Raw genomic sequence first — 24,867 nt, forward strand, 5'->3', positions numbered from 1 at the left:
GGCACAGGCAGGTGGAGCCAGGGATCACAGGCCCAGCACCCGGCACAGGCAGGTAGAGCCAGGGATCACAGGCCCAGCACTCGGCACAGGCAGGTAGAGCCAGGGATCACAGGCCCAGCACCCGGCACAGGCAGGTGGAGCCAGGGATCACAGGCCCAGCACCCGGCACAGGCAGGTAGAGCCAGGGATCACAGGCCCAGCACCCGGCACAGGCAGGTGGAGCCAGGGATCACAGGCCCGGCACAGGCAGGTGGAGCCAGGGATCACAGGCTCGACACAGGCAGGTAGAGCCAGGGATCACAGGCCCAGCACAGGAAGCTGGAGCCAGGGATCACAGGCCCAGCACCCGGCACAGGCAGGTGGAGCCAGGGATCACAGGCCCAGCACCCAGCACAGGCAGGTGGAGCCAGGGATCACAGGCCCAGCACTCGGCACAGGCAGGTGGAGCCAGGGATCACAGGCCCAGCACAGGAAGCTGGAGCCAGGGATCACAGGCCCAGCACCCGGCACAGGCAGGTGGAGCCAGGGATCACAGGCCCAGCACCCGGCACAGGCAGGTGGAGCCAGGGATCACAGGCCCAGCACCCAGCACAGGCAGGTGGAGCCAGGGATCACAGGCCCAGCACCCGGCACAGGCAGGTGGAGCCAGGGATCACAGGCCCAGCACCCGGCACAGGCAGGTAGAGCCAGGGATCACAGGCCCAGCACTCGGCACAGGCAGGTAGAGCCAGGGATCACAGGCCCAGCACTCGGCACAGGCAGGTGGAGCCAGGGATCACAGGCCCAGCACCCGGCACAGGCAGGTGGAGCCAGGGATCACAGGCCCAGCACCCGGCACAGGCAGGTGGAGCCAGGGATCACAGGCCCAGCACCCGGCACAGGCAGGTGGAGCCAGGGATCACAGGCCCAGCACCCGGCACAGGCAGGTGGAGCCAGGGATCACAGGCCCAGCACCCGGCACAGGCAGGTGGAGCCAGGGATCACAGGCTCGACACAGGCAGGTGGAGCCAGGGATCACAGGCCCAGCACTCGGCACAGGCAGGTGGAGCCAGGGATCACAGGCCCAGCACTCGGCACAGGCAGGTGGAGCCAGGGATCACAGGCCCAGCACTCGACACAGGCAGGTAGAGCCAGGGATCACAGGCCCAGCACCCGGCACAGGCAGGTGGAGCCAGGGATCACAGGCCCAGCACCCGGCACAGGCAGGTGGAGCCAGGGATCACAGGCCCAGCACCCGGCACAGGCAGGTGGAGCCAGGGATCACAGGCTCGACACAGGCAGGTGGAGCCAGGGATCACAGGCCCAGCACTCGGCACAGGAAGCTGGAGCCAGGGATCACAGGCCCGGCACAGGCAGGTGGAGCCAGGGATCACAGGCCCGGCACAGGCAGGTGGAGCCAGGGATCACAGGCCCAGCACCCGGCACAGGCAGGTGGAGCCAGGGATCACAAGCCCGGCACCCGGCACAGGCAGATGGAGGCGTGTGAAGAGCTGCCTACATTTGTCGCCCATCCCTGCTCCAAGGAACCATCATTCCAGGTGAGTACTTTGCGGTTAATAATGCAGTCATGGCCTATGAGCTGGAGACCCTTTCATCCTGTGACCCCTGCAGGTTCCCCCTCCAGGTAGCATCCTGTGAGCCTCAGGTCCACTCACAGAGTTTAGGTCAAGATGGCCTGAGGACCCCCACCCCTCACACCCGCTCCCAGCCTGGGCAGCACAGCCCCCACCGCAGTGCCCTTGTAAGGATACAGCCCAAGCAGAACCAAGACCACCTCCACCGCCGGCTGGCAGGGCTCTGCTGGAGACAGCACTGTGGTGTGGGTGCCTGGCATCTCACCAGGGCCCTTGGCAGGGAATGCTGACGACCAGTGCTCATCTGCTCTGGACACACACGCAGGTTTGCACCAGCAGTGGTCGGGTTAAAGGGTGGTTACACATTCGTGCTTTAAGGAACTTCCCACTGTTTCCTGAGAGGGCTGCCTGATTCCCTGTTCCCGCCAGCAACGTACAAGCGACCCTGTTTCCCTGCAGTGCCTCCTGCATCTGCTGCCATCAGCCACTCCACTCGGTGACGTGGGGCTCTCAACCTGCCTTCCTCTAAATGCTCTTTTTCATACCAGAATAAACACACTGCCACAGTGCTTCCTTCCTTGTGTGTGTCGGGCTGCTCTCCCCGCGCACATCCTACATTAGCTGACGGAGTCACGAGTGTGAGGCTCTAGACACTCTGCCAGTTCACGGGCAAGCATCTGTGGCAACAGGTGAGGCAGGAAGTACAGGTCCCGGGGCAGTCCCACAACAACCCTAACTTGCCAAGTACAACACAGCCATCTCACCCCAAAACTTGAAGAGTTAGTCAACGTGGGAAGGGGGTGTGGTCAGTTTGCCGAGCTGGCTACACACCATGCTACACCACCATGAGGGCTCTGCTCTCTCTCTTTGAAGCTGGTGCTCTGGCAGAATCTCTCGGGACACCGGAAGCTAGGCAGCCACCAGCCAGCATTCCTGCAGAGTGTGCGTGAGCCTGCAGAGGAGCCCAACCCTGCTGTCCAGTATGAGCGGGACAAGCCCTTCTTGGAGAAAGGAACTCAGCTGTCAGCGTGAGCCCCTAACCCCGGGCCCCCCACATCCTGGCACAGGCTGCATGGGCTGAGACCCCAGCAGGGGGACCTCAGAGCTCAGTGCAGTTTGCCTTCCATGCTGAGCAAAGCTGGTTTTGGCTTCTGGCATGTGTGAGGACACAGATAATGGGTCCCTAACACAATAAGGAGTCCTGATAGTTCAGGTTCAAAAAAAGAGACCTGGAGGTGGGCGCCTGCTCGGCTCACCATAACCGCTTCGCTGGAGGCCCCGCTGGGCACTGCACCTCTGGTAGGCAGGTCTACCCTCAACACCTACACCAGGTCACCAGCACGAGGCCTCCGGCTGCTGTTCCCACATGCATGGCCTGGTGACAGAGCACAAGCTACAACGCCACCCTAGTGTTCTCCCACGACAGTCTCTCAGAGAACAGCCCACACAGGCTGTGCCAAGGTCCCCTCACCACTCAGTCCTTAGAAGGGACAGCTTCGACCTCTGCAGCAGCTAGCCTGCCACACTCAGACACGGCCTTGGGAAGCCACAGTGCACTGAACAGCCGCATGCCTCAGCAGACAGCAGTCCTGCCGTCAGGCTTCCTCAGGCAGACTCCAGGGTAAAGCTGAGATCACAGACTGGAATGCATGCCATGGGACCAGACCCTGCTCTGACCATGCAGCTCCCCACATGTTCCAGCCCTGCTAGACTTCTGAACACCTTTAAAACCCAGAGCATGGGTGAGGCCATGCCTGCCTGACAGTGGCTTCCATCAGTCCCCCCAGGCAGGAGCGGGGGGTGCACGAGTATGACACTCAGAGGCACAGGAAGGGGGCACTGGATCGGAAATGGCCTGCTCCTCCAAGCTTGCCTGTCAGAGGCAGTTCAGGGAGGGCCAGCGCAGAGGACAAGGAATGATGCCAGAGACCAGCCCGTCCTCCCTTTCCACCTGCTGGACACTCCCACCTCGCTTGCAATAAAAGCCCGGGCAACCTGCTTCTCAGGCAGCAGCTTCTGTAGAGAACAACCTTCCCACTGTCTCCTTCAGCTGATGACCTTCAGCAAAGGAGGCACTTCATGACAGACACACTACACAGACACGGTGCATACATGTTACAAATGCACATATGTATTAGTCATGGGGTGCTGTGGCATGGGAGTCAAGGCACTGCTCCCACTCCTCACGTGTACTCAACAGGACTCTGTTCACACCTGCTGATTGCCCTTGTATATGCAGTGTCCTGCCACTCCTTCACACAATCATAACATACTTATGACCCATGCACACACAAGGGCACCTCTACGTCTACAGGAGAAAGGAACGAAAAATAAGCTTTGTCTACAAGCTTTTGGTGTACAAATCTTTTAAATCTATGTTGCCTTTTTCCTCCAAAGTACACATTTTACACAAAGTTTCTGAGGATACCACACATGTAACACAGATGCGTAACACAATTCAAGTATAGGCTGTGTGCTTTGTGTGTGTACAAACATGATACCACACCAGCCACGACTCAGCCCTAGGTGCCCAGCAACAACTGGTCTTGCTGCTCCCACATCATAGCAGGTTGATACAAGCAGAAGCAGCAGCCATGGCTGCATTGGAGAACTGCTCTCTCCAGCTGGACAATGACTGCCTGGGGCTGTGAGGAAGTGCCCCTCCACACCACACCAGCCAGGCTCTGGAAACAGGACCTTGGGCTGCAGGAGTCCTGGCCATGGCAGCTCCCACCTACTGTCCTGCAGTCAGGCCCCTGGTGGATGAGTGTGAGCCCACCCTTCTGGTGAGACTTCACAGAGGGCCTGGGATGTGACGGCCCTCATGCTATTCAACCCTGAGATGCAGACGAGCTCACCCACAGCGGTCCCGTCACCCTTCCCCCCTCAGCACCCCATTGGTGTCCGTGGACCCCAGACAGCAAGCCACTGGCCACTCCTCTGGAGTGGGGGCCAGATGTTGGGACCCCAGGAGGCCAGCCATCAGCACTTGGCCCCAGGACACAGGGCCCTCGGCCCCAGGCCGAGATCACTCCCAGGCAGCTCCCTCCCTGCTCACCCTCCTACCCACCCTGGGGCCCTCGCCTCTTCCCAGACTGTGTTCCAGATCTGACAGCTGAGGGAAGAGAGGCCAGCTACACTGCTGCCTGTGTCACCAGCATCTCATAGTGGCACTGGTTCAAATCCTAGCTGGGGTTTTTCCAATCCAGGACATGCTAGTGTGAAAGGGACCCAGTGCTTGGACCCTGCTGCCAGAACACTGGGTGGGACACCTGGCTCCTACCCTAGCCCAGCCCGGCCCCGGCTGCCACAGACACTTGGGGAATGTGACCGATGGGTGACAGAGCTCTATGTGTCTCCCTCTCTTTGTGAAACTCTGCCTTTCAATTAAAAATGATGAATAAACAGGAACAAACATTGTACTTAGAGCTATCAAATGATATTCAGAATGTAAAATTTAAGAAGTTTGGCAGTGATTTACATCCAACTGCACACATTATAAAGGTTGTCATCAAGGATGTTTCATTCCTAATTAAGTGGTTTTCTCATAAGTGGTATTTTTAAAGAAAATGACCAAGTAAAAGCATACAGCCAGCATTCATTGCATTCTTTCAGAACAAAGTCTACAGTATAATTGACATAATCACCAACTGGCAACTACAAATTAAGAGTTTGTAGGTCATGCTTAAAAAGAAGCCAGCCTCACAGCAACCACCTTTCTCAGCGGTTGACTGGCTGCCATGGTCCCCACCCTCCGCGCGGCACAGGCTCCTGGCAAGACCCAGGGCACCAGGGCTCTTGTACGGCTAGAGGGGCTGCCAGGTTCCCCTGTGGGTGCAGAGACACCAGTGGGAGGCCAGGGAGAAGGACTTGAGACAATGTGTAAAATATAAACCAAGGCCGCATCCATTAACACAAATCAACGGTCGCATTTTTCCACATTCTTGGGCATCCCCAAACACCACAGGACTCAGAGAGAGCCAAAAACAACCTCATGAATGCAACGTTTTCAGTACGAAAATAGACCTACCTGAAAGTATTTCAGTCTCTAGAATATTCTTACAAGTACCCCAGGTGTGATGCCTGTTACATACTCTGAGACCTCCCGGCTTGTGCAAACAAGCCTCTGATGTGAGGGAGACTCACTGGCACACAGCAGCACAGCGCCTGGGGCGGGGTCTGCTGGACTTCCGTCTGATGCGATTACTGGGTTGTAGGAAGAGGCAAAGAACTACTTCCACTAACTTGGCCGTTGAGGGTAACCTCCGCTGGGCAGAACTGGGTCTCGTTCCCCGCCTGTGGGTCGTTCTCTCCTGTACGCGAGGTGTATCATCACACCTACTGGGGCCGCTGAAAGAAACCATGTGCTACACAGAAATCGGCCCAGATGACTTTTTTCTTTTTCTTCTTTTACTTTTCCCAACTGAGGAAGCAGATTAGCATGTAGCTTGTGCATCTACTCCCTGAGAAGCTGGCTAGCATCTCGGGGGACGGAGACAGAACTCCCCAAGTCACTGTAATGCACAAGGCCTCTTGTCCCAGGGACCTGTGGGTGCCCAACACCATCAGACCCTTCCTAGCGTCTTTGCCAACCAGAGTTAAGACACGGCATATTCTCAATGCTTTGATTAGCACGCTAATCCTGACCCTTCAAGAACTTAGTGGACTCCCAGGGCTCCCTCCTGCCCTCACCAGAAATGCAGCACACGCAGAAGTGCCTGCACCTCCTGGACCTCGCCCGAGGACCCTGCACATCCACGGAGCAGGCACCCTTTTCTCCTAAAAACAACCACTACCACAAAAAAAAACACCTTACTTGGAGGCAGAGTTAGAGACACGGACCAAAAGGCCTACCACCCTCATGTGGCTGCGACAGCTACAGTGACCAGGTCTCCCACACGGGCAGCACTTGGACCATCTTCTTCTGTGTTCCTAGGTGCAGCAGCAGAAACCTGGACTGCACGTGAAGCAGCCGGGAGACAAACCAAGCCCATGTAGGATGCTGGCCACTACGCCACCGCACCAGCCCAAGATAGCCACTGTGAACATCTGCATTTATGGCCTGGCACAATGGCTCAACTGGCTAATCTTCCACCTTGCTAGCACCAGGATCCCAAACGGCCTCCAGCTCTCTGCCTGTGGGCTAGGAAAGCAGTGGAGGATGGTCCAAAACTTTGGGACCCTGTACCCGTGTGGGAGACCTGGAGGAAGCTCTTGGGTCCCAATTTTAGATCAGCTCAGCTCTGGTCGTTGGGGCCACTTTGGGAGTGAACCAAGAGAAGGAAGATCTTTGTCTCTCCTTCTCTATATAAGTCTGCCTTTCCAATAAAAAGAAATCTTGAAAAAAGGAAGCCTGCATTTAGGAAGGAGCATGGTGACTGCAGGCGGGAGGAGGTATACTCACGCTGCTAGGGTGCTGGGTGGCGGCCTCATGCTGCAGCCTCACCCTCTGTGGCATCATCATGTCATCCTGTAACAGAGAACACTTGGTTTCTCAAAGTCACTCGAATAGCAGCAAAATGAACAAGACTTGCTCCAACAGCAACTTCATAATCAAGGAAACGCAACTGCTCGGAGGGAGGATGAAAAAACCTGGCCACTCCAGCAAGGCCAAACTCTCCCTTACAGCACCGGTGTGTGGCCGACGTTTGGCAGTGTCTGGCCTGAGCTCCTTAAGACCCAGGCATGCAACACCTGTGGCCCAATGTGCCACCCTTGCACCAGAAGGTGCACACAGGATGGGCACGGCAGCCTTGCTCAAGGGTGGAAACGAGCGGCGTTGGTGGGCATTAGCTGGAGGTGTGGCTCAAGGTCACTAGCCTCAGAAACACATCCTCTCCCACCTTGATCGCATGCACTGACAGGCCTGGGAAGCCAACGTACGTGTGAGCTCCACTGCTGGACAGTGTTGGTAAGCAGAAGCAAACAGGCTCCTTCTCCAGCTGATACGAACACCGGGTCCTTTCTAGAACCCCACCATCCTCTCACAGCACAAGGTGCACATGGGTGAGACCCTGCTGCACCAGGCGGCTGTTACACACACACACTGAAGATACAACCACAGGACCGCAATTACACACAGAGTAGTTACACATGCAGTCAAGTTACCTAGTGGCAGTGACACAAACAGTAAAGTTACACACGTCAAGGGAAGTGACACACTCAGTGAAGCTTACACATCTGCCCTGAGATGGTTGAAACGCTCCAGCAACCAGCCAGCCAACTCTGGAGAGAGAGGCCATGTCTACAGCTGTAGAACGACCACCTTAAGAACCACTCTTCTGCACCTCCAAATGCAAGGCACACTCAGGAGACCGAGCCTGCAGTTTGATTTCCAGCTTAAACTTGACCCAGGCCCAGGGTAGGTGTCCTCATGGAGCAGGTGCCCCACCCATTTCTGGAACTAAGTCCAATCCAAGATTTGTATTTAGTTGGTCCATAAAATCTTTACCAAACAAGGCGATGGAGTTCAGCTCACTGCGTTCATTTACACAAACCCACATAGCCTTAGCCACACTTCCCTGAGATTGGAGACAGAGCAGCTGTGTTGCCCTCACCATGCTGCCAGACAGGAGACCTGGAAAGCCTACCTAAGGCACTGCAAAGTCACGTAGCAAGCATCCTTCAGAAGGCCTCATCCCCTGACCCAATCAAAGTGCTCACGCTCTCCATCCTGAAGCTGCTGGCTCCACAAAGTAGGGGACGTCCAATGACAGGACCAGCTGGGCAGTCACCTGCGGGGCCGGGGTAAGGTCCTCCAGCAGGTTGGACATGCTCCCATGATCCAGGAGTCAAGGGTGGAAACACAAGTGGCTCCATCTACTCTGACCCTGTTGACCTGCCAGCAAAACTCTGATCCCTGTAACTTCCTCCTCTGCTAGTAGAGAGGCCCTGGTTCCCTCATGACCACTCCACTGAGCTGTGAGTGAAAACACGACCAGCCACCTTACGATTCCCGTGTTCCTGAGTCAGCAGGCTCAGAGAGACCCCAACCACTGAGGGGAACTTGCCCTACTGTCAACACGGATATGAGAAAGCAGGGTCTGGGGTGGGATCCCTTGAGGTATCTTTCCTGTGCCCTGAGATTAGGTCTGTGCAGAATTACAACCTACCGCCAGATCTGTCAGGATGGAAGTGAGGTCACCCCATCAGGTACAGAATGGGACCAGCTGAGGCACATGCTGAACACAAAGGGAAAACAGAATGGACAGAAGACAGCTGTAGTTTCAGCAACGATCACATGAGAGTTACAGAAACAGGACTGCAATTGTCATGAATGTGTGTATATCCAAAGGCATTTCAAACAGGATGTGGAAAACACATTAAAAAGTGAGTTTGGGAGCAGGTGTTGTGGCATAGTGGACAGAACCACTGCCTGCAGTGCCAGCATTCCATATGGTCACCAGCTGGAGTCCCAGCTCTTCTACTTCCAACCCAGCTCTCTGCTAATGGCCTGGGAAAGCAGTGGAGGATGGCCTAGGTGAGGATGGCTCAGCTGACAGCCATGCCACCCACGGGGAGGCCTGGAGGATGGCCTGGGTAAGCACGGCTCAGGTGCCTGGGCCTGCCACCCACAGGGAGGCTTGGAGGATGGCCTGGGTGAGGACGGCCCAGCTGAAATTGCAGAGCCTATGGAACTGTATCATAAAATGGTAATAATAAAAATAAGTAAAATATTTTTTTTAAAGATTTATTTATTTTTATTGGAAATGCGGATATACAGAGAAGAGGAGAGACAGAGAGAAAGATCTTCCATCTGATGGATCCGATGGTTCACTCCCCAAGCAGCTGCGTTGGCTGGAGCTGAGCCAATCTGAAGCCAGGAACCTCTTCCTATCTCCCATGTGGTTGCAGGGTCCTGAGGCCAGGCCACAAGCAGGGAGCTGGATGGGAAGTGGAGCTGCTGGGATTAGAACCGGCGCCCATATGGGATCCCTGTGTGCAAGGCGAGGACTTTAACCGCTAGGCCACGCCACTGGGTCCCCAGATTTTTTTTAACTTATTTGGGCCTAGCATGATGGCCTAGTGGCATGTTCAGGATCCCATATGGGTGGCGGTTCATGTCCCAGCTACTCTGCTTCCCATCCAGCTCCCTGCCTAAGGCCTGGGGGAGTTCTGTACCTACGTAGGAGACCTGGAAGTTCTTGGCTCCTGGCTTTGGACTGGATCTGCTCAGCTCTAGCCTTTGCGACTGTTCTGGGAGTCAATCAGTGGATAGAATATCCTTCTGTCTTTCCTTCCCTCTGCAACTCTGACTTTCCAATTAAAAAAAAAAATAATAAACAAACAAACAGATTTATTTTGCAGCGAGAGCAAGTACAGGCTGATATTTGGTCTCCAGCACTGGCGCCCACCCCACGAGTCCCAGGTGCTGCTCTTCTGACCATCTTCTACCCGTGCCATGGGAATCAGCAGGGGATGGCTCAGGCCTTGGACTCTACAATGTGGAAGACACGGAGAGCTCCTGGCTCAGCTCCAACCACATGGACACTTGGGGAGTGAGTGACAGATGGAAACAAGTAGATGAATCTGTATTTCAAGCAAAAATAAACAAACATTTTTTAAAGTTTATTTTGGTTCAAAAATGCTTAAATCCGTACACCTTCAAATATCTCATGGACGACTTGTATATTATGAAGACGACTATGGATTTCAACATTTTTTGCATCAAAATTGACTCTTTGTTTTCAGAATCCATTTCATTTATTTTTTTTTCAAGATTTATTTGTTTTTATTTGAAAGGAGGATCATAGACAAGGAGAGACAGAGCGCTCTTTCGTCTGCTGGTTCACTCCCCATGTAGCCACAATGGCCAGAGCTGAGCCAGGAGCTGCCTCCAGGTCTCCCGTGGTACAGGGACCCAAGCACTCGGGCCACCCTCTTCTGCTTTCCCAGGAGCATCAGCATGGAGCTGGATCAAAAGTGGAGCAATCAGGACCCATGTGAAAGGCTGGCATTGCAAGAAGCAGCTTTACTTGCTCTACTACAATGGTTAGCTCCTAAATGCTTCTCTTAATTCCATGTTCCAGGAACTTCCCAAAGTCTTCTTGCAATTGCCTAGAATTCCCTCACTCTAGGAAGCCAAAGAACATTCAAACACAACTTCTAAAGAGTCACTTGCCCTGCTGGGTAGCTGAGCAAAGTCAACACAGGCAAGATAAAGAGAAAACTGAAAACATCCCACACTCGCTGGCCACAAGCTGGAGACCAAAGATGGAAACAGTGAGCACGTTGAACCAGGCCCTTCCAGAGCCTCCGTGACCACAGGTTATAAACGAGCTCCTTCATCTCTAAGGGCCCTTCTGCTGGGAGAAGGGGGAGGCCAAAGTCCCCACTGCACATGAAAGCGAGGGGATGTTTTAATAGCAAGCCAAGTGCCAGCAGGCCCCTCCTCCCAATCAGGCCAGGTCTATGGTGTTCACAGCTGGTGCCAAACACCAGAAGCTGGTTTTAACCAAAGTCAGCTGGAATTTGAATGCAGAGCAGGGGAGTTAAAAGGAAAGAACTTCAAAAGCACAGTAGGCATCTCAGGTAGGTGTCCCAACCTGAGGGTGGGTTCAGAAATGCCATTATTTGTGAGCCCCAAAGGGGACAAAATTCCCAGGCTGGCTAAGGTTCCACAAGGATAACCAGTTAAGAAACATTCTTGGCAGCCTGGGGAAAGAATTCTGATGTCTTATAAAAATAACATGAATTCAGAATGAGACACCACGTCCTTTTTGACCATAAAAAATGTGGGTGGAAAAGGCTGCACTAGCCAAAGAACATAGGTTAGAAGCAGCAGCGTCTGCACAAGGTGCCCCTGCATTCAGGTCTGCTGGAGAGCTCCTGCCAGGGCTGGGGGAGGGCAGTGGGGGAGGCGACCAGCAAATGCAGGAAAGCACAGGCAGGGGCCATGGCTTTCTACCGCAGAACAAAAAGTCCTTTGTGTATTTTTCTGTTAAGTCTCTTCTGTGGTTTTTAGATAAATTAAGATTTGAAGACGCTGCTAGAAATTCCCTGATCACACCTAACTGCTCGAGAACAGGGCAGATCCAGCTGGCCCTGGGAGCCCGTGCCCAACACAGTGAGGAGTCCACCCCCCTGATCTCCATAGGCCAGCCAGAGGCTCTTTTGCAGACCACCTCAAGTCAGCACAGATCACAGCTCACTCCTTACTACTCTAACTAACCCTAACTCTAACCCTGCAGAAGCCAATGCAAGGACTGGGGCCCAGGGCACCCACCCTTGTGTGTGACCTGGCTACAAGGCTGGGGTTCCTACAATCTCAGCTCAGTGTGGCACTTCTGCTGTCAGGCCCCAGGACTCCAGCAAACACCATCCCCTGAAAGACATAGTGGGGGGAGGAAGGACAGCAGCCGGGCAAGGACCAGGGCCCAGGAGCAGGCGCTGCTGTCCTCATGGGGCGGTGGGTGCCACCCCCAGGGGCTCATGCCCCAGAAGCTCTTTGGGCCAGTCCAGGTTTTTACACAGATTTCCTCAATTGGGTATCATCAGTTTACTGCTTCAGTCTCCAGCCCCTCTCCTCGTGGCATCAAGGCTTGGTTTTCCTTATTTCCCCTCAATTCCTAATTGTAGAGGAGCTGTCCATTCACAATTTCCTCCTGGCTCCTGCAACCCAGGAGAGGCAGCTCACAGAAGCAACAAGTGGCTCTCAGCAAACAGCTGTTCTGCTTAAATCCCGAAGCTGCATAAACCAGCTTAAAAGTTTTATAAGCAGGGCCCAGCAAAGTGGCCTAGTGGCTGAAATCCTCGCCTTGAACGCACTGGGATCCCATATGGACGCCAGTTCATGTCCCAGCAGCCTCCACTTCCCCTCCAGCTCCCTGCTTGTGGCCTGGGAATGCAGACAAGGACGGCTCAAAGCCTTGGGACCCTGCACCTGCATGGGAGACACGGGAAAAGGATCCAGGCTCCTGGCTTTGGATCAGCGCAACACCGGCCATTGCAGCCGGTGTTGGGAAGTGAATCATTGGATGGAAGATCTTCCTGTCTGTCTCTCCTTCTATCTGTATATCTGCATTTCCAATAAAAATATATAAATCTAAAAAAAAAGTTTTATAAGCAGCAATGAGCTAACAAGGTAGCAGAGAACGACTGGGGAAAACCCACGAGAAGGCATGAAATAAGAGAGGGAAAACTGCCTCCTCTGCCTCCATGGCTCTCCACCCAGACAACAGAATCCACTCAAGCCTACAGTGTCTGCTCAAGGCTGGAGGCTGCAGGCCATAAAACTCAACTCGCTAGGCCACCAAGGGCTCCCTCCCCAGGGAGCGAGGAGGGCAGAACTGAACGCTCAGAGGCAGTGGACTTTCCACCCACACAACCACATGCAGAACAGCTCCAACACAGAGATCAGCATTCAGATTATCAACCCAAAACCTCTGGCGTTCAGATTATCAACTGAAAACGTTTTTGAAGACTTACAAGGGCCAGCACTGTGGCATAAAACGTAAAGCCATGGCTTGCAACACAGGTATTCCGTATGTGTGCTGGTTCATGTCCTGGCTGTTCCACTTCCCAGCCAGTTCCTTGCTAATGGCAAGGGAAAAGCAGTGGAAGGTGGCCCAAGTGTTTGGGTCTGCTACCCACTGCGGAGAGTGGAAAAAGCTCCTGGCTCCTGGTCTGGCCCAGCACTGGCCACTGTGGTTATCTGTGGTGTGACCCAGCAGATGGAAGCTCTCTCAGTCTCTCTCTCCTGGCCCCTGTCATGTAGCTCTTTCAAAATAAATAGATAAATCTTTGCTTTAAAAAGAAAAAACAAAACTGTGTAAGAGATAAGCCCGACATAATGGTGTAACTGTTGTTCTGTGAAGTACTTAACACAGCAGAGCACTGATTAGCAGGGCGTTGGGGGAGAGAGGGAACAGGCAGTTGCTGTTTTACAGGGTTAGGGTTTCAGTGTGAGACATGTAGAGGTACTCAGTGATACTCAATGCTCCAGAACCACACAGTGAAAACTCTAAGACAACCTTGAAGCATTACACAGAATTAGCCAGGACGATATACATCCAAAGGAAGCAGAAGAGACACATTTAATAGCAGATTAGATATTTCTGCAGAGATCAACAGTGCAGCAAAAGCTCCCCAGAACGCACATCGTGTGCAGGGCCTCCCCGGCCGCGGGAGGAAACACATTCAAGAAGAGAGATAACCAGTGAGCTGGAAGATTTATCAAAACAAATTATTCAGAATGTAACACAGAGAGACCAGAAAATGAAAACTGAAAACCAGAAAGAAATAAAAACAAGGTAAAATGTATAAATGGGGGGGCAATATCAGAGAAACCGAGTGCCACAAGATTTCCAAAGTCCAGTGAATTCCAAGAAAGACAACTGCAGAGCAACGTTTTCGCCCAGACATGGGTGAGTGAGTGTTCAAACAGTAATCTCAACAAGGAGGGTGGCAGAGCCTAGAAAACAATTTTAGAACATCGAAGAAAACTGTTAGGGGCACAGAAAACACACAAAGGACCAAGTCAGGTAGGAGCAGAAAACCAAAGGCCAAGAGGAGCTGACACCTCTTCCCCAGCCGGGACAAGGTCACAGAGCACCCAGCTGGGACAAGGTCACAGAGCACCCAGCTGGGACAAGGTCACAGAGCACCCAGCTGGGACAAGGTCACAGAGCACCCAGCTGGGACAAGGTCACAGAGCACCCAGCCCGGACAAGGTCACAGAGCACCCAGCCCTTCCTCAAACAGCCCAGCCCCTCTTGGCAACCACATGCTGAGAAACTCCAGTGCCTCTACACGGTCAGTGCCCTAGGGAGACCTGGACGTATGGAGGCCTGGGGCACTCAGGGTTCTAAGCTGGGACCTGGAGAAACCTCACCAGAACCCAGTCTGGTTGCCCACAGAAGAAAAACCCTCAGCTTTCTAGAACTTTCCAAATTCACTTTCCGATACACAATTTAACGCAAAGAGGCAAAAAAGAAAAGCAAAGAAAAAGGCGCCTTAAAAGACAAACCAGGGAACCAGAAATACAGCTGAGTGGCAGGCACTTCCAGCGCTCAGTCAGAAAGTGTCTTTAATTAAAACCCAGAAACTAAAGCACACAGGTAAGAACTGCAGAGGGGCAAGTCATGTCAGACAGGGCTGAAGAGGAAGTTAACGAGACGACACAGGAATACTGCAAAATGTCCATGGAAAAATCAGGGGGGAAAGTGCAAAAGAAACCCCAAAAGCCAAACGGTCTTTCACCACACACATTCTCCATGAACTCTTTGCAAATGCCTTGCACTCAGCATATCAGAGGGCTGATTCTGGAAGACAACTCAATAAAGAATGGGGCTGAAAAACTTGACAGTCACGCCTGAGGCTTCCACAAACTTAAGGAAAAGACAGAGGAAAACACGACCTTGGAGAATCAAGATGGCAGAATAGGATAAGGGCATGTTCAAACAGACGGAGAAACAGTGTGAAGCAGAGAGGGCACATTCCAGGAAACAGGAGAGGACAGAATGACAGCAGAGGGGCACCTGCAGACTGAGAGACACAGGACAGCAGCAGACACAACGGTGTGATGCTGCAGTGACTGATACTCCAGCAGCATTCACCGTACCAGCAGCTGGAACTCCACCAGGAACAAGGCAGGAAAGGGCCGTTCACGGGGAGATGAACCCAGACACAGAAGTGCCCATCCTGCTGGTGTGTTTGATTTGACCAGGAGTAGAGAAGGAGCAGCAGATCCCAGACGAACGTGCAGGAACAGGGTGGATTTCACAGCCCAGTCTGCCCAGTAGAACTGTAATGGGCACCATTTTGCTTAAGGAGGCAAAGGCTATAAACAGTATAAACAGCACTGTGCATGCACTAAGCTGGGAGGGAACTCATTTCTGGCTCAGTGAACTGAAACAACGTAGCATCCTTCAGGTTCCACCCAAGACAGGTACGGGTGCCCTCAGACCTGATGGCCAGCAGATCAAGAACTCCAGTAGTGGCACATTAGGCACTATTTCGTACAGTGCGGCAAAGAATTTAAGACCGTAGCTGTGCATGCGCCAAGCTCAGCGAGAACTCACTGAGCTCACTGCACTGCACTGGTCCCACATGGAAAAGAATACTGACTTTGGCATCGTACGGGTCAAAATAGGTCTGTATGACCCTCAGACCTAATGGTCAACAGGTTCTGGCCAGATCAGCACCACCAACAGCCTAGCTATATAGGACACCTGGGGTCTCCCTAATCCTGGGACCTGCTTTAACAGGAAATGGGAGAAAGGTCATACAGAAAACGGTGCAGCCTCAGCACGATATCACAGGGGGTGGAGAGTGGTGAGCCAGGAGCTGGGGCAACAGAGACCATGGTGGAAGTCCAACATAAGAACCCAGACCTAGAACTCGTTGGAGGGAGTAGCCCAAGTGACTGCAAACAGAGAGCCGTGTGCCAACTGCAATAAGTAAAACTGAACTGAAGACCTGTGGGTGACAGAGCTTAGAAACCTGCCCCAAGGAGAAAAATCTGATAACCAGAAGTACAATGACCAAGAGCAAAAGAAGAGACAGAGGCACAATGAATATTACTGAAGACTCACCTGCAAAGGAGCAAAAGCCTTTGTTAATCTCAGAGTTAACTGAGGAAAACATTGAGAAAGGCGGGGGATACAGAATTCAAAGTACTTCTTATAAAGGTTCATATCAATAACAAGAAGCACATAAAGCAGGCATTCAAGAAATTTAAGGAATATGTTACACAGGAAATGAATCAAATGAAAACTGATATATCAGAAATGAAGAATACAGTGGAACAAATTAAAAGTACAGTGGAGGGACCAGCACGATGGTGCAGTGGTTAAGGTCCTCGCACGCCTGGGATCCCATATGGGTGCGGGTTCTAATCCCGGCAGGCCTGCTTCCCATCCAGCTCCCTGCCTGTGGCCTGGGAAAGCAGTCGAGGACAGCCCAAAGTCTTGAGACCCTGCACCCGCGTGGGAGACCCAGAAGAGGCTCCTGGCTTCAGGTTGGCTCAGCTCCAGCTGTTGCGGCTGCCTGGGGAGTGAATCATCGGACAGAAGATCTTCCTCTCTGTCTCTCCTCTCTGTATATCCGCCTTTCCAATAAAAATAAAATAAATCTTAAAAAAAAAAAAAAGTACAGTGGAGAGGGCCCTGCTGTGTGGCGTGGCCTAGCGGCTAAGTCCTTGCCCTAAAAGTACAGGGATCCCATATGGGCGCCGGTTCTAACCCCAGCAGCTCCACTTCCCATCCAGCTCCCTGCTTGTGGCCTGGAGAAGCAGGACGGCCCAATGCTTTGGGACCCTGCACCCGCATGGGAGACTCGGAAGAGATTCCTGGTTCCCAGCTTCGGATCGGCATAGCACCAGCCATTGCGCTCACCTGGGGAGTGGGTCATCGGACGGAAGATCTTCCTCTCTGTCTCTCCTCCTCTCTGTATATCTGACTTTGTAATAAAAAATAAATAAATCTTAAAAAAAAAAAAAGGTACAGTGGAGAGTCTCCAAAATAGAATGGAGGAGGCAGAAGAAAGAACCTCAAAATTAGAAGATAGTTCCTGTCACTAGGAGGAAACAAACAAAAAGCTGGAAGCAGAACTGGGTCAAGATAAAAAAAGTATTCAAGAATTGAAACACACTATTAAAAGGCCAAATATAAGAGTTTATGGGATTTCAAGAAGGTGCAGAAAGGGAAACAGGATTAAACGTGTATTCAATGAAATAATAGGGGAAACTTCCCTAATGTAGAGAAACAATTTGGAAACAAGATCCAGGAGGGGCACAGAACTCCCAACAGGGTTGACCAAAAGTGATCTTCACCAAGACACATGATAATCAAGCTCTCTTCAATTGAACATAAGGAAAAGATCCTTAAATGTGCATGTGAAAAAAATCAATTGACATATAAAGGAATACCAATTAAATTCACAGGAGACCTCTCACAGGAAACTCTACAGGCCAGAGGACACTGCAGCAACATATTCCAGATTCTAAAAGCAAATATTTGTCAACCCAGCATAACATACCCAGCAAAATGTTTGTCTTTGAAAATGAAATAAAATTCTTCCACAGTAAAGTTAAAAGAATTTGCCTCTTCCAAACCTGCCCTACAAATGATACTTAAAGATGTTCTCTTGACAGAGAAAAGGAATAGCACCTACCAAAACCAAAGGCAAGTGCAAAGACATCCCAGTAAAATAACAACAGAAGACTAAACAATGAACAACCCATTGCTAAAATGACAGGATCAAAGTATCACCTATTCATATTAACCCTGAATGTAAATGGCTTAAGCTCAATCAAACATCATAGATTAGTAGACTGGATTAAAAAAACAAAACCCATCTATTTATTGCCTATAGGAGATACATCTCACCAACAAAGATCAACAGAAACTGTATCTCACGGATTTTGATTTTTTTTTCTCTGCGAAACATTTTCTTCTGATCAAATTCTTCAGTGACTCATAGATCATACAGTGGCAGCATTTTCTTCAAAAAGGTTCTTGATTTTCAGCAGCACACTGGTCATTCAGTAACATGTTATTTAACTTCACGGTGTTGTTAATTTCTTTTTTTTTCCTTCTGTTGATTTTGTTTTGCGGCTTTTCATTTAGGGGGATGTGTAATAGCTGTGTAATGGAGACTATCATATCCAGATGTGAGGAAACAATGCAGTATGCATCTCTACTTACAGACAAAGATGGACTCCCAATGAAATTGTTAAATATATCTTGACAATAGGATGGTCTGTCTGCCACTGTCTGTGCCTACAATGATAGATTTATGACTGCTTATGAAGAACTATACTATAGTATATGCATGTCATTTAACTTCATGGCATGTAAATTTCTATTTTTCTTCCTGTTGCTGATTTTGTATTGTGGCTTTCTCATTTGGGGGGGATGTATAGTAACTGTGTAATGGAGACTATCATATCCAGATGTGAGGATACATGCAGTATGCATCTCTACTTCCAGACAAAGATGGACTCCCAATGAAACTGTTTGCTATACAACAATAGGATGATGGACTCTCTGCCGTTGTCCATGCCTGCAGTGATGGACATATGACTGAGTATGAAGAACTATACTGTGGTAATGATATAGGGGAACTCAGTGAAGAGGGAGGGATTGGGGAGGAGATGGAGGAAATCCCAGGGCCTATGGGACTGTGTCACAAAGTGATAATGATGAAAAGAAGCAAAATTTTAAACAAAAATTCCAAAACCAAATTACTCGACCACCTGTATAAGCAATGTACACATTCTGGAAACTGAGCGTTTTAATTTCAGGAAGGCTCTGTCACCCTCGTTTTGCAAAGTGCCCATCATTGTGCTTCCTCACAGAGGATTTAAATATCACAGATGTATTCACTTGCTTGTCTACCCTCATGAGTGTCCACTACCGCCAACGGCCCACTGACCCACCACTGGTTTTCATTTTCTTATCAACTTCCATGAATTACTTTTATTTAAGACTAACAGCCTTTTAAGTATCACAGTTTCCAATAGTATCTCATTTATCTTTATTTTTATATTGTTCTCTGCTGTGTAATTTTACATTTTTTGATTGTAAGTACATTAAGTGCTACAACAATTACACAGCAAAAACCTACCCACCTCAGCTCTTTCTGATCACACTGGAAAAAGGGTTTTCAAGAACCACGAGATTTATGATCATTTCATTATTCAACTAACAAACACTGTAAGCAAAACAAAGAGCTACTTACCGAATCCAGAAAGCAAAGGTAAGATCCTGAGCTCTGCGCAATGGCTTGATTTTTAGAATATCCGACTGTGGAGAAGATAAAAAAAGAACTTCTTTCATAATTCAATTTCAACAGCATTCTTTCACAAAGCTTAATATACTATGTACTGGGGCCCAGAACAGTGGCAAAGTAGCTAAGGTCCTCGCCTTGAACGTGCCGACATCCCATATGGGTGCCAGTTCTAATCCCGGCAGCTCCACTTCCCATTCAGCTCTCTGCCTGTGGCCTGGGAAAGCAGTTGAGGATGGCTCAAAGCCTTGGGACCCTGCACCCGTGTGGGAGACCTGGAAGAGCTCCTGGCTTTGGATTGGCGCAGCACCGGCCATTGCGGTCACCTGGGGAGTGAATCATCAGACGGAAGAACTTCCTCTCTGTCTCTCCTCCTCTGTATATCTGACTTTGCAATAAAAATTTTATATATACATATATATATAGATAGATAGATATACACACACACTTTCAGGAATCTAGGGAAAATGTTGTATGTCCCAGCAAAAATCAAGTCAGCTTTCTAAGAAACGAGAGGGAAGTGGGTGGGAGCTGGCATCCTATACTGGTAACCAGCAGCAGTGTAAGATTCTCACAGCTTACAGGACGCGCTTCTGGGGAGAAAGCCAACTTAGACACTTGCTGAGTCCTATAAACCTCAGTGTCCCAGAAGGAACCCGAGGGTACATGCTGAGGTCAGGCTCTGCTGAACTAGTGGGGTGGTTGTTACACACTTGATGATGGGCAGTTACTGCCAGGGCCGACATGCACACCCAGCTCTGGGCACGACGTCTGCCCCCTGGTGCAGACCTGCAGTCACCCAGAGGAGCAGCAGCATCGTTAAGAACCCAAAAGTGTGACTAACAAGGTTACGCATTTAAGGTGAACGTGCAGCTCTCCTAGAGAAGGGGTTGCCAATAGCTGAATTGCATCAACCAAATGGACAGATGTGTCTGCATACACAACAGCAGATCCTTGGCATTCTTCTCCCATCAGAGGACCACCCTGTCTTCTGGCACTGATGTGATCTGGTGGCAAGCAGTGGAGCAACACAACCCCCACTCTGGTCACAGGAGGAAGGATGGGGTCTTCTCCCTGACCCACCTTCCAACTCTCATCCAGAGACATGCACTGGTCTGCAACTCCCTCACCTACGTAACAAACATTTTAACAATGAATAAATCTTAAGAATATGCTAAAGAAACTGGTATTCAGCATTGGGACAGTGTCCTCCCCTCCCCCCAACAAAGGGGCCTTAGCCAAGCAGGCTTCTCAGCACACTCCCAGCACTCCCTGGGTGCCTGGCATCCACAGGCAGGAGGGGCAGCAGGGCAGGAGGGTAGGGGTCCTTGCCACCTGCTTGTGCTGCTCCTGGTGGCATGGAGAACCACAGGGATAACACTGCAAGGAGATGAGATACACAGCCGCGCTCTCATATTTGCAAACTCCAGCCCAGAGGGGTGCCTGTTTGGGGATGGAGCTTTTCTGCTTGTTTGTTTGTTTTGTGTTTTTAATTGGAAAGTAAGATATACAGTGAGGAGGAAAGACAAAGAGGAAGATCTGCCATCCAATGGTTCACTCCCCACATGGCCACAATGGCCAGAGCTAAGCTGATCCAAAGCCAGGAGCCTCTTCTTAGTCTCCCACGCAGGTGCAGGGTCCCAAGGCTTTGGGCCGTCCTCAAATGCTTTCCCAGGCCACAGGCAGGAGCTGGATGGGAAGCAGGGCCCCCAGGGACACAGACCAGCACCCTATGGGATCCTAGTGCGTGCAAGGTGAGGACTCTGGCCACTAGGCCACCACGCAGGGCCCTGGGGAGAGAGGTTCTTACAAAGCAGCGGCTTATCTTCCTAGCTAGCAGAAGGATCCCAGCTACCAACAGGAGCAAGACAGAGCTCAGCCCTGGAGGAGCAGCAGCCAGCACACCACAGCTGCAGCAAGAATGCCTCCTGACAAGCACACTCAAAGCAGCTCCTGCTGGGAAGAGATTTCCACCCAGAAATAAATAGTTCTGCCTTAATCAGTGGCCAGACACTGATGAACAGAAAAACCCCAATCTGAATGTGAGGAGGAGGAAGACAGCTTACCAAGGAAAGCTGCACACTTTCTCACATTCAATCTTGTGTTTGGCAAAGACAAGGGATTTGCTTGGATAATATTTCCCTCAGGAAAGTTAAATGTTTGTGCCCAGGGCGCCCTGTGCTGGGAGGCCGGTCCTCCTCAGGGCAGCATCACCATGACAACAGGAGGGCCTGGGGTCTGGGCGGGCAGGAGGGATATTAACATTCTTTACTCTGGGGAAGGGTGCGGGGCCGCATTTGATTTTGATTTTAGCCAAATGACTACACTACTAAGAATCTGCTCTATTATACTATGAAATCATAACAAGGCAATGTTAATCCACTTTAAATAACTTGCACTCATGATAACAGACACCGGGCTTGTTTTCTCTAGTTTTCTGATTAGAGAAAACATCATTACAGGAAATATATCCTTTCAGACACACACCAACTGCCCCATTTTATTAATGTGACCCAGTTTCCCATGAATCACCCTGACCAAGCTCCAACAGAAAGCAAAGTGACCTCAGCCCTTCACAATTTTGTAACAGATAATATTGTCACAGATAAAATACGTACAACTAGGATACAGGTCAGCAAAATGCTAGATCATTAAAAACATTTTCTGAAAAAAAAATCTGATTTTGAAATGGACATTAGTCAAGCACTGTTTCAACGTGCTCTCAGTTAAAGGCGTGAGGTGTTAAATGTGAAAGGATGTTTGTACTCCTTCCAGACCAGCTTGTTATCATGCACAAGTTGAGACAGATGCTCCATGAGAGTCCATTTGCAGAGTTTTCCATTTCATGGAAATTGAAATTGAAAAGAAAAACAAGAAATAATGTTGGGAAAAAACAGTAACACCTTCTGGCTGATGAAGACTTGATGACATAATGACCACCTGGGACTGCACTGGCGCCCGCGTCTGTCCCAGATGCCCCATCCCTCTACACACTCAGAGACCGGAACTCACTGCTGGAGCCTGTGTCTACGCGAGGAAACGGAGGCACAAAGAAAGGCCACTGACAACAAGGCCTTCCTCTGCTCAAGTCAGAGCTCCGTGCCCTCCCAGGGCCCCAAGAGCTGCAGGAATAAGACAGGGTCCTGCTGCCCGTGCCCTCTCACCAGGTGGGGGGATGCCGTGGCAACAGCCCATCGGCTCTTACGGGAGCTTTTCAAAACAGATGTTTCTTTTCCTAAAGAACCAAGCTTTAGGGCCCAGCACGGTAGCCCAGTGGCTGAGGTCCTCTCCTTGCACTTGCCAGGATCCCATATGGGCACCAGTTGTATCCTAGTGGCCCCACTTCCCATCCAGCTCCCTGCTTGTGGCCTGGGAAAGCAGTGGAGGATGGCCCAAAGCCTTGGGACCCTGTACCCACATGGGAGACCCTGAAGAAGCTCCTGGCTCCTGACTTCACATCAGTTCAGCTCGAGCCATGCGGCCACTAGAGGAGTGATCTTCTCTGTCTTATATATCTCATACATTATCTTATACATCTTATATATATATCTTCCTCTCAGTCTTATATAGATCTTCCTCTCTCTATATATATACCTTGCTTTCCAATAAAAATAAATAAAATCTAAAAAAAAAAAAAAGAAAAAGAAAAAAGAAATACCAAGCATTAAAAAGTACTATTTAAGGGCTGGCATTGTGGTGTAGTTGGTGAAGCTAACCCTGTGATGCCACATTCCATATGGATGCCAGCTCATGTCCCGGCAGCCCCACTTCTGATCCAGCTCCCTATTAAGGATCTAGGCAAACACTGGAAGATGGCCCATATGTTTGAGGCCCTGCCACCCATGAGGACGCCTGGGTGAAGTTTCTGCTCTGGTCCGGCTCAGCATTGGCTGCTGCAGCCATATGGGAAGCAAAGCAGTGAATAGAAAGCCTTTCTTCCTCTGGTTTTCAAAATAAATCTTTTTAAAAGATTTATTGGAAAGTCAGACATACAGCAAGGAGGAGACAGAGAGGAACATCTTCCGTCCGATGATTCACTCCCCAAGTAGCTGCAACGGCCAGAGCTGAGCCAATCCTAAGCCAGGAGCCAGGAGCTTCTTCCGGGTCTCCCACACAGGTGCAGGGTCCCAAGCTTTTGGGCCGTCCACAACTGCTTTCCCAGGCCACAGGCAGGGAGCTGGAAGGGAAGCGGGGCTGCCGGGGTTAGAACCTGCACCCATATGGGATGCTGGCACATTCAAGGCAAGGACTTCAGCTGCTAGGCCACTGCGCAGGGCCCTGAACTTTTTAAAGTAGCTTCACGTTTGCACATTTTTTTCACATCTGATGTGAAAACATTAAAGTCAAACTAAAGGCACAACTGCAATAAAAAAATGCAAAGCTAATCACTCAATATAAAAACAGAAGATGGATGAAAACACATATACCTCAACCTGGCATCCTGAAATCTCAAAATTCAAAAGCATGATAAATCTGAATCATGTTCAGAAACGGAACCTGTAAAATAACACGTCAGATCTTTTTCTAGAAATACAGAAGACAAATCAGTTAAACGTCCAAGAAAAAATTTTTGTACGCAGAATTCTACCCCAAGCCCAACTGTCAGGGAGCCGGCACTCTGGCTGCTCCTCACGGCACTGCCACCCCACATCACACGTCCCACCTCTGTCCGAGCTCCCTGCTGACCACCTGTGGAAGCCCACAAGCAGATCCAGAGCCTTGCTGCTGAGTTAAGCCTGGCTGGCCTGAGGCATTCAAGTGAACTAGTGGGTAAAACAATCTCTCTTTGTACCTCATCTGTAACATTTTCAAGTAAGTAAATATAAAAAGGCATTGTGAGACACATAAGAGTTCTATTTTACCATCTGTATCCCACAGAAGTATTAAAGATGTATTCCAAAAACAAACAAAAAGTGACAAATACAAAAAGCACTATTTTTTTTTTAAAGATTTCTTTTATTTGGAAGGCAGATTTGAAGAAGAGAGAAAGGTATTCCATCTGCTGGTTTGCTTCCCAAATGGCTGCAACAGCCAGAGCTGAGCTGAGCTGAGCTGAGCTGAGCTGAAGGCAGGAGTCGGGAACTTCTTCAGGGTCTCCAACGTGGGTGCAGGGTCCCAAGGCTTTGGGCTATTTTATGCTGCTTTCCCAGGCCACAGGCAGGGAGCTGGACGGGAAGCAGAGCAGCTGGGACAAGAAGTGCCACTCAGATGGATTCAGGCACATTAGCAGGGAGCTGGACGGGAAGTGGAGCAGCTGGGACAAGAAATGCTACTCATATGGGATTCAGGCACATTAGCAGGATAGGAAGTGGAAATGTTGGCACAAGAAGTGCTACACAGGCAGAGAACTAGTGTGCTGTGTTGGCCCCAAAGAAAATTATTTTTAACTATAATTTTATGTTTAATATTGCTTAAATAATTGAGAGGGATGCACACCATGTGAGCCTTCAGTTAGGGTGGGAAAGATGGAGGTACGGTGGGAGGTGGGTGGGACAAATGCTTCAGTTCTTTTTTCTCTCTCCAGTGAGGCAGCCACTCTTTGCTATCCAACTACATCAGTACC

At 50.5% G+C, this 24,867-nt stretch overlaps 1 protein-coding gene across 8 annotated transcripts in view; it reads right to left on the reverse strand.

Annotated features, from left to right (window-relative positions):
- Positions 1 to 24,867, reverse strand: part of B3GNTL1 (UDP-GlcNAc:betaGal beta-1,3-N-acetylglucosaminyltransferase like 1) — a 71,966-nt gene that overhangs the window by 39,779 nt on the left and 7,320 nt on the right. For 7 of the 8 annotated variants that reach the window (XR_005884823.1, XM_040989913.1, XM_040989918.1 and 4 more), the window contains exons 4-5: positions 19,257 to 19,321; positions 6,979 to 7,044 (exon numbers count right to left, since the gene is read on the reverse strand). Coding sequence is in view for 7 of the 8 variants with exons in the window: in XM_040989913.1 (XP_040845847.1) it covers positions 6,979 to 7,044; positions 19,257 to 19,321 (131 nt within the window). In the remaining variant the exon portion in view is untranslated. The remainder of the gene's footprint in view (positions 1 to 6,978; positions 7,045 to 19,256; positions 19,322 to 24,867) is intronic. The other variant, XM_040989915.1, reaches the window with a different exon arrangement.

This window comes from Ochotona curzoniae, unplaced genomic scaffold (genome assembly GCF_017591425.1).
Source record: "Ochotona curzoniae isolate NIBS_2020 unplaced genomic scaffold, NIBS_Ocur_1.0 contig_523, whole genome shotgun sequence".
Lineage (NCBI taxonomy): Eukaryota > Metazoa > Chordata > Mammalia > Lagomorpha > Ochotonidae > Ochotona > Ochotona curzoniae.